Raw genomic sequence first — 10,562 nt, 5'->3', positions numbered from 1 at the left:
AATATAAATTTTTAGACTTTTTTCTATCTTCTTTTTGAAATTCTATATATGTATATATTACATTGGAAATATATAAATATATATATATTCCAATGATAACACCCCATACGTGGACGATTTGGCGCGCATAGCGCGCCATATACGCTAGTATTCAATAAAAATTACGTGTATTTTCCGTAATTCTGGAGCGAAATGTGGTTGTCGGTAATTTTACGGAGCTGTCACGTAATTTTGATCTAAAGTCACGGAATTTTTCCGCGGTGTTCCATAATTTTTATCTGAATTATCGGTGAAAAATAACGATACCGTCACTTAAATATTTCGAATCAACTCCGTAATCGGTAAGTGAACTGAAAGTTCCGTAATTTTTACTAAATATTTCACTCCGTGTACGAATACATATATTCTGCTGGGAAAATGTTATCCTTTATTCTTACTAAAAATGTATGACGAAATGATGCATGTCTCATAATTTTCTTCCACTTTCTGCTGTGGAATATAATAATAATCTTCAAAGAGGGTAACTCTGATCATTTCTCAAACTCCGGGATAACTCGATGTAAAGTATACTCCTCTCTTACAGTTAGACACCCTCGGTAGGAGGAGAGTTGGTATATGCGCACCGGTGGCTTCACATTATCGATATTACGAGACGTCAATAAAAAATCGCATAAAATTAAACAAAACCCATGGACTATCCTGCCGATAAAATTCTCAGGCTTTTATATTTATGAATAAGATTCTCACCCTTACCAGTTGGTACCCGGGTAAAAAAATTGTAATCGGAATATTTTTTCCAAATTTTCCAAAAATTTCTGGAAAACTTTTCAGAATTTTTTTTTTTAAACGAAAAAAAAAACTGGGAAACAAAATAATTGTACTTTTGGGAAATGTTTTGAAAAATTTTTCGAAAATTTGTTTCGGATATAATTTTTCTTTAAATTATACTATTGTTTTCTTATTTTTTTGATTTTTTAAAATTCTCAAAAAAAACGCCATCGAAATTATAAAAAAAATTCCCTATTCAAATTTTTGAAAAATTTTTCCCAACCTCTCCCAAAAATAAAATTGTTTTGTTTCCCGATTTTTTCGTATCATAAAAAAAATGTCTGCCAAGTATTCCCGAAATTTTTATAAAATTTGAAAAAAAAATATTGCGATTACAATTTTTTTTTACCCGACTACCCCATGAGTGCAACGAGGAGGTAACTATGACAATGTCTTAAGAAAAGCAATGGAGGTTTTTTTTATAAAGTGAAGAGCTCTTTGCTCTGTTTGCAAGATATATTACACAGGTATATGTATAGACATGGAGAGTGCAAAACGGAATGAATTTCAAGAGGTGAGAATACCACAATCACGCGAAGCAAGGACACCTCTGAAATGTGTTTGCTGCGGTCAGCCCGTACACTTGGTGTTAACGGCACTCTTCCCCTCCTAATACAACATCTATTTGAAAGGGTCTCGTTTTGAGAATTGAAATCTCACGAATGGGGCATTGACAAGGTGATTTAACCACTTTTCCATTATTACTGAGAAACAAAGAAAACTCCGAGTAAAATTCAAGTGGTTTCGCATGCGGTCTAACGTTATTTTATTTAAACATTCATAATCACCGGTATATTATCCCACTTGACCAGCATCCAATAATTCATTTGTCAAACTAAATGAGCTCTCCAATTTTCTTCAATTGAAGTAGTAAACATGCTGTGATATTTTACATCGAATTCCTCCATCAGGTGAAAAATCGGAAAAATCGCCGATAATGGATGGCGCGGGAAAATTTCAAGTGAGCAGAAATATCATCCAGGAGCGAATGAGGGTGAATAAAAAATCGCCGCCAATACATTTTCCTTGACTGAGCAGACTATATGATTTCATCTCCGCAGGGATGTTTCCGGGTAATGTATGATTTACGTATTTTTTTTATGGACATATGTTATCAGCAGACCGATATGATAATAAAAATAGAAAAATTTATCTCATTATATTACGATGCTGTCGACGTACACAGACACTCAGCTAATTGACTCGAGCAAAATTAAACTGAAGTCACGTTAATAATGTAAAGCCAACCACTCCTCTGTATCAAAGTGAGCTACCCCACATACACCATCGTACATAGATAGAGCTGTAAAGTTGTAGAGTTGTATTTGGTGTAACAATGATGGACGAGCTGTGAGCCCGACCTCAAAGTTGCCAACCTCCAAATACCAAAATCCCCCAAAGTTTTACGCTAACACGATCAGTCAACACCAAACCCCAAAACCCGTTGCTTGGCAGCATAATCTCTACCTCCGGATTAATTATTACGCAATAAGAGAATGCGGTACATACTCAAATGACGCTTGCCTATGATTTAAAATCGTACGAGGTATTTCAGCGAAATATCGTATATAGCACTTCTCTCTCCAATTGGTGGAAGTGAAGGATAATATTATTCAAGACATTGATACTGTAATAGCTCTAGTCATTCTTGGTATTGCAACCCATCAACTCAATCGTCGCTGCTGCACTTCCTCCCGTCGGCTTCAAACAAAATTAAATACGCGGTGTAAAATGTACGTATTGTAATAGTCAGACTGATCATTGCCTACCAAGAATTACTTTCACAAACTAAAAAACCAAACAGCTGTCTTATTTACTATTCAAGTTGAATGGTTAGCAGGCACTTGAACGTCAACCTGAGAGGCTGCTTTACCGCAATTGCCAGTCAACACAATTCCAATATTTTTTTCTCCACCCAACGAAATATTCTAAAGCAGAAAATCTCATTATTGATTATTTCCTGCTTTAGGAGAGGGAAAAAAAACGAGGGAAACGTAGTTACGATAATGTGTATTAGCGAACATTTAGATCATAGTCATTCTGCGAATAGTGCGATAAAAATACCAGTTAACATTCACCATTCATCGTTTCTAGCCAATAGCGCTGACAGTTAAATTTATGGATTTACGCGATCAGTTTGCACTCGTTCATGCACGATTATATGCTGTTTCCAAGTCTTCCGGCACTCCTTTCCTTGCGTTATCATCGGTCATTGCACCTCAAGATGGTCTCTATACAGTCGTATAAATTCCAACTCGCATCATATTTTCCTCTTCCACACCACAAAAAAAAATGCTATAGAAATACATTGTTACGTATCCCCCCCCAAATTATAATCATCATTACGAATGATCTGAAGGAAGCCCTTGGTTATGATTGTCTTCCATCCTGAACCGTCTATTATTCTATTTAAAGTATTAATAAACCGTCCCATTTATTTATTAACAACTGTATTGTGTCTTTCTTCAACAATCCCTACAATATATATCTACACCATAATATGCACTGAGAAAAAAATTTTCTGCAGCCAATAATATTTACTAACCACCAGTAAATCTGGCAATCACTTTGTAAATACTCTCATAAGACTTACTAATGACAAATATATTTTCTTGTGATTAGTAAATATTATTATTGGTTAAAGAAATTTTTTTTCTCAGTGTGCGATTAATGAGGGATACATTGTGATGAGTGAATTGATATGGATGAGAGGAGAAATGAATCATGTCAGTTGTATGTTTACTAATAGATGATTAGACTTTATACCTACTAATTAGCATTCCCCCTGTGAGACTACTGTATTACACTGTTACACACGGCCTATGCAGCCGTCGAGTAAGCGTGACAGCAGTCTTACTTAGCGCTTTCTTATTCCTTCTTTTTATATTACAACAACAAACCGACATACCACATCACAATTATTCGCTCTTATAATTGAAAATAATCTCTGCGCATTTATGCTGGATTCTTCGCGTACCAGATTATGAGGACTAATTGAGATTCAAGTATATTACGGTGCTACTGTGTGATTTGCCTTGAGTGGGTTTTTGTGAAAGGCCTCAATCCCCCTTAATTTTTTTTTTCTCCTTGGGATCTAAAAAAAAAAAGAAAAAGGGACAATGGGACAAGGGGAAGATGAGAAAGGGAGACGGGGAGAGAGGAAAAATTATAAGAAATTAAATCGATTCCCACGTCACGTTGAAACAAGTCGAAATAAGTAGTGGAAGAGGTATTAAGAAGTGGATAAGGAGAATGGGATATAGATTGGGTTGAGGTGGTTCAGGTGGATCTGTGTAATAGTCACCTTTAATTGGACCACTGTTGGACTTATTTTGCTGGGTTTACCTGAAGAGGGGCACGAGGCGTAGTTTAGAAAACGCTTGTGAGTCGATACCAACAAAACATTCGACAGATATATTTATGTGTATAAAGGATAGGGCAACTCATCCAAAGTATGGAGTTAGGTTGCAGGAGATTCTATTTCAGGTTTTGGTCACGCGATGCCTTTTTTCTCTGATTCCACGTACCCTGTTATCTCTGGCCGGAGGCCAAAGCCACTCTGCGCTATACACGGACACATTTCTTCTTATAGTTATTGCCGTCGGTCACCCATGTGTGTCTATTCGCTTTCTCAGTCTGCGCTTGTTCTTACCTTTTTGATTTTTTATTTTACTGAGATTTTTTTCTTTTAAAGAAAACATCACTGTTTTGACAAACATCAGGGAATCTCGCTGCCGTCGTATAACCAGCGTATGGTAAGATTTTTTATTTTATTTGACCACTGTACTTTGTCGGAGTACATCGGGACCTTTCGGTGGGCATTTAATGACCAACGATTTCAAAGAAGCCACAATCATTTCAACAAGTAGCGAGAAATTAAATGACACTAAAGATAAAACGTGCCAATGCACCGAGAGATTACTTGTCTATGCACGCGTGGTTTACCAGGACCCCTCCATGTGTCTGTACTTGCAGGTATACTGACGGAAGTTGGTCATTTCACTTACATTGACAAATCTATCTCTCCAACCAGTAATTATTTAAATAATTCATATGACAATTGATATATTGACTCACGGACTCGAACGAAATAACGAATCAAGAGTATCTGAAAATTTTTACTTAATTCGTTGTGCTGTCGGATTTTAAAGTCAGTGGAAAACATGACATGACCTTTTCCAAGAGCTGTTTGGAGTTTCGGAGAATTGGCATGAAGAAAGGTGCCTTGCAAGTGGTGGCAATCTCATTTGAAAAAAAAAATATTGTTCACTGGTAAATTGAAATCTATACACTGTGCGTTTACCCGTGAATTGCACAATGTTTTCGAGCTAAAGGCCTTTTTGCGACAAGCCAGAGCACTTTGAGCTACAACATTTCTCAATCTTCGATTTAGCCTCATAATGTGGGATTCCTTGATTTGTATCATTAGAGTAAGGTAAATGATCACGTGTATACAACATCAGGATTGATGTGTTGGAACGTACACATATACGGAAAAAGCAACCTCATTTTCATTGCTATGTAGTAAATACCCCGGTTAAATCATTAATATGATAATTCCAATTAACGATGGTATCCTGTCCATCTGTCATGGTTTATCGATTCATTTTATCAGCATGAATTAAATGTTGATCATGCAGAAACTTGTCACGCCAATTATTATACCACCCACTTGGATAGATTTAAGAATGATTAAGATCATTGAAATTCAACGAAATATTGTAGGCCTTCTCAATAAAATTCGATTGTGTGGAGTAATTAATTGAATAATTGAGATGAAGATATAGCATGCTGAAGAGGCTGCATCATTTTACTTGGTTCACCATCTGTACGTGAGCCAGTTGCTTCTTTCTTTCTTCTTTTCTCATCTCTATATGAAATATATCAAAAGACATTAACGTATGATCGAAAGATTCTTCATTTGCTACTCTGGTCTGTAGCGTGCTCAGGATTTTTCCTTCCGGCAAGTGAAACAGCCGCGCACCGGGAATTACTATCAAGCCAAGTATAATATTGTACTCGCACCGGCGAATACATTTAACTCACGCTATGGCAATATAATTCTTGGCTTTCATTATCCGCACGAAAAACACGACAGCAGGGAATTCGTTTAAGTGTACTCCAATTACGTACTTCACACCGAGGTGCGGCAGCAGCAGCAGCAGCAGCAGCAGCAGCAGCAGCAGCAGCATCTCAGTGATACTCTTATCCTAGATGTAGATTTTTACAAGCTATGGATCTATGCTATTTGTTGTAAAGATTGATTTTACCTGCAAGACGATCCTTGAGATGTGGATGGGTTTGAAGTGGATGAGCGAGATTGGCGAGTAAGCTGGCCCGATGGAGACCAGCAGCAGCAGCAGCTTGCTGCTGGCTGTGTTGGAGGGCTTGAAGACTCCAGGGTGGTATAAGACCTGCTTGAGAAGTCAGGCCGTTCCCAGGTGGGCCATTTGGTCCTGGTGGTCTGTGGGCGGGGACCCTGATGACACCACCACCAGTGTATATTAAACCAGAACCACCTGGGAAAAGTCTGAATGGCGCCAAGAGATCTGCTGGATGCATTTGACCATTTCCATGCATATCCGGTGTACTGCCTGTATCATCATCATCTTTCTCTGACATTTTCTCCTCCAACTCGACGCCCCATGATCTCCTCTCATCTTCATTTGAGTTACGATTGTGGCTGTCATCCCAAACCCATGATGATCTTCGTTCTTTATCACTGTCGGGATCATCGGAGCTAGGGCTCTTTGCTTGATTTCTACCACTAGCATCACCCAACAGACGACTTATACTAAATGGATGACTGCGAGGTGATGTATCACTCGGTGTTTTAGTGATGTGCATTGGTGGTGGTGATGTTGAGCACTCCGACGGTGCTTCATTTTGATGATTGTCAGTTGAGTTTACGTAATTATGGGGAGAACAACTTCTCGAGTCAAGTTCATCAACATTGATCTCTTCTGAAGGATCAACCTCACTGTCTCCGTGATCAGACATTGTAAATAAATCTATCTACCAATATAAATCGATGTTGCATGTACCGAGTATGAAAATACTATAAATTCATTTCACATGTCATTTTCCATTAGCAATATCAAGTTAATATATGACACTAAGTAATTTATTATTTGTAACCAGGGGTGTAGCTTTATAGTTCCCTCAAATTTTTCCTACACCGATGAACATCAGCCACGGTAATTTGGAAATTACGGAGCACGTACGCGGCCTGCCGCGAGCATCTCTTCACGTTCGTATTCGTATCTTTGTCCCGGTTGTTCGTCGGCCATTTTATGGGCCATAAACATTCACGAAGGCTTTTCCAGGTAAGGTGGCCAACATTCTCCTTATACCTCTCCCTTCCGATTACTTTTTTTTTTTTTCTCCTTCAAACTTTTTATTTTTTACCTGGTATCAGTATTAACCCTGCGCAATGAATATGTAGACGGTTACCTCGTTTTCCCTACCCTATCATTCAGATGATCGGTACAGCAGTTTTGTGTAATTGTTGTTGGGCTCAATATTCACCGATTATCTTGCCTTTCCGTTTCTTTTCTTTTCCTCTCTTCCCATATATTCTGTTACACGTAAGCCAGCAGTTTATAAATATTCCTCACACATCACCAACTTCAACGCATTATTAAATATTATTTCCATAGTTCTTCCTTAGTCTTGTTATTTTTTAATCACAAACTTTATTCTCTTCCCAATTAATCACACCCACTAATCAACAGTTTATTAATCGAGTTCATATACACCAGTCACTTTACAGTAATTAGCACATTTTATTAAATCCCAACAATGACAAATCACAGATCACTAATGGATAAATCGATGAAACACCTGGTTGGAATTTAAATGGACGAAGTAGGAAGAGAGAAAGATAAAATAAAACAAATCACAGAGGAATCCGAGTTGGTGAACCAGCGTGTTCGCTTGGTCGTGGTAGAGTGAATGAGCTTGGTGATTCTGACTACTCGGGACTCGTGATACCAGGTGGTTATCCCCACCGTGACGTTACCATGTAATCGAATGGCCCGCGTTCAACCAACCACGCCTAGTCTCTTACCCCAACCAATGAAATTTCATCACGACACGCCTCCCCTCGCTCCCATTGGTTCAAATCAAATTGATACCTATTTAACATTTGAACAGAATGTTGCAGGCGATCGCCTTTTTCCCCTCTATTATTTATTGGCTTGGTTATTTTTTTTTTCCTCGTTGTATTCATTTTTGCTCATTTTTTATCCCTCTCTCTTTTTTTCTCTCTTCCTCTTGTTCTCTTTCTCTCTCGCTCTCTCTCTCTCTCTTTCTCTCTCTCTTTCTCTCTCTCTCTCTCTGTTTGCCATCTCGTACATTGGCGGTGCACACTGGTCGAGATATAGCTCTCTGTACCTCTTTTTCCAACCATCAGATCCATCTCTCTCTCTGAGATTCTCTCTTCCTTTCAACCGCCCGGTTCGTCGCATGCCGTGGAAGCTGTGGGACTTAATTACGCGAATGCGCGCGAGTCGAGCCAACCTCCAATTCTCCATCCTTCTCATTCCCTCACACTTTTTCTCGCCTCTTCTGCAACACCTCACATCATCCTACTCCAACCCTCACCCTTTTCTATTTTCTCTTGTTCTCTCTCACCCCAACCCCTCTGTCAGCTCTTCAAGTATCACCGCAGAGTTTCTTGCTTCATGAAACACAGCTCTGAGGCTTTTAAATAATTCACAGACAATTTCTCATGCGTTTAAAAGCACAGTACACCCTGTCGATTGAACGAGCCCTCTGGGATATGACTTAAAATCATATTCTAAATATATAATTTTCGTTGATCCATTATATCCTCACTTGCATTTACCCCGGAGCAATCTATATTTATTCTTATATTGCTCGGTACACCAGTATTAAATAAGTTATGGCATTTTCAATGCACACATATTTCTCTAAATGTTTCATAATTTTCCACGAAAAGCTATAAATTCATCTCAATATCTACAGCTACCCATATCGATATTTACGACTTAAAAATCCCATGACGTAAGATAATGCTCAGTACCATCATTTTTCGCACGATGGTCCATGGTTCTTCGGGTTTGCAAATAAGCGTTTGGCAAGCCACGTAATATCCCACCAATGATCCACCAATAGTTTTCATGAGGCTAATTACGTGAGCCATCTCCTCCGCCCTCCTCTCGTACATATTATGAACCCTCAGGCAATAACCACAGGAATAAGATAAAAAAAGAGCAAGCAGAAGAAGAAAAAGACGGAGCAGATGAAGAGATAGGGGGAAATGGAATTTCAATCTCATAATTGTCCCATTATTTCTTACCATCACCATGCCATTAATTTTTCTTTCAATAATTTCGTACGGGATCTAATGTGATTTAACAATCGATGGAACAATTATATCCCTGGGAGGTAGTAAAAAATTTTTGAAGTATCGAATGGACATTTTTATTTTCCTTTTCAAATGAATAATGTTTGTGTTCAATTAATAAAAGGGGGAACTAAGTGAATAAATGGTGGATGAGGAGGATCTCTGATACAAAACAGAGATGTCAATTTCTCATGAATGCCTGCTGACTGTGCGACACCTCGTTGGTCTAACTACTTCAGTAATTCCCCAGTGACATGCCCGGGGGAATTTGAACGAGGCGTGTGAGCGAAAAATGCACCCCCCGTTACTCTTTGGCCCATTGTTCGCCGGTTTTTTTTTTTTTTGCTTTTTCATCCCCCTAGATCCCCCTCGAGTCGCATTGGAACGAGAGCAAAGAGTATGGGGGCCAATATAGCTTGATGAGCGATACTTTCGCCTGGCGCTTATTGTTGTGAAATTTAATCGGCAAGTGGAAGATCGATTAAGGGTACTTCGGTGCCACGAGTCTCAATTACAGGTGAATTTTATCATCGAGATCATTTTTCTGTCTCTTTTTGCGTAGGGAGGAGAATAATGAAATCAAAGTCCCATGGCAGTAACCCATATTTTACAGAGATATATATGTAATGTGTGAAAGTAACGACCTCTGTGGTACTCACGACCGGTTGAAAATGCATTTAAACTCATTACGCGCACTTCAACCTTGGATTAATCTGTGGAGATTGACGAGGTTGAAAAGCTTTTGTTTCTTGTGATTTTTTTATTTCAGAGGGTGAGGCACCCCGGGTAAAAAAAATTTTAATCGAAATATTTTCTCGAAATTTTTCAAAAATTTCTGGAAAACTTTCCAGAATTTTTTTTTATTAAACAGAGAGCAAAACAATTTTATTTTTGGGAAAAGTGTTGAAAAATTTTTCCTAATTTTCAAGAGGAAAATTTTTTTTATAATTTAGATGGCGTATTTTTTGAGAATATCGAAAAATTTAAAAAGTAAAAAAACAAGAGTATAATTAAAAAAAAATTATATTCGCAAAAATTTCTAGAAAATTATTTAAAAAAATTTTCGAAACAAATTTTTGAAAAATTTTTCGAAACATCTCCAAAAATACAATTGTTTTATTTCCCGATTTTTTTGTTTCAAAGAAAAAAATTTCTAAAAAAAAACACTCTGATTACGATTTTTTTACCCGGGACCAATTACCGAGGGATGCGGTGGGAGAGTCTCAATGGACTGGCGTGAAAGTCAAAGATATCCAAGTTGTATTCCCAAGTGAGCTTCCAGTCTTGTTCCAGAGCTTTCCAAAACCAAAGTAAAAACTTTAAAACCGGCAAGTCCACAGGATATCGGTAGTGGAGATGGAAA

At 38.0% G+C, this 10,562-nt stretch overlaps 1 protein-coding gene across 1 annotated transcript in view; it reads right to left on the bottom strand.

Moving 5' to 3' along the window:
- The window catches only part of LOC105266829 (homeobox protein C15), a 13,675-nt gene extending 6,847 nt beyond the window's left edge, over positions 1–6,828 (bottom strand). Inside the window, exon 1 of the mRNA XM_011305265.1 lies at positions 6,099–6,828. Coding sequence (XP_011303567.1) covers positions 6,099–6,828 — 730 coding nt within the window. The remainder of the gene's footprint in view (positions 1–6,098) is intronic.
- Between the last annotated feature and the right edge of the window lie 3,734 nt (positions 6,829–10,562).

The sequence above is a fragment of the Fopius arisanus genome, unplaced genomic scaffold, assembly GCF_000806365.1.
Source record: "Fopius arisanus strain USDA-PBARC FA_bdor unplaced genomic scaffold, ASM80636v1 scaffold00041, whole genome shotgun sequence".
In the NCBI taxonomy this organism is placed as follows: Eukaryota; Metazoa; Arthropoda; class Insecta; order Hymenoptera; family Braconidae; genus Fopius; species Fopius arisanus.
This window is presented reverse-complemented; position numbering and strand designations above follow the sequence as displayed.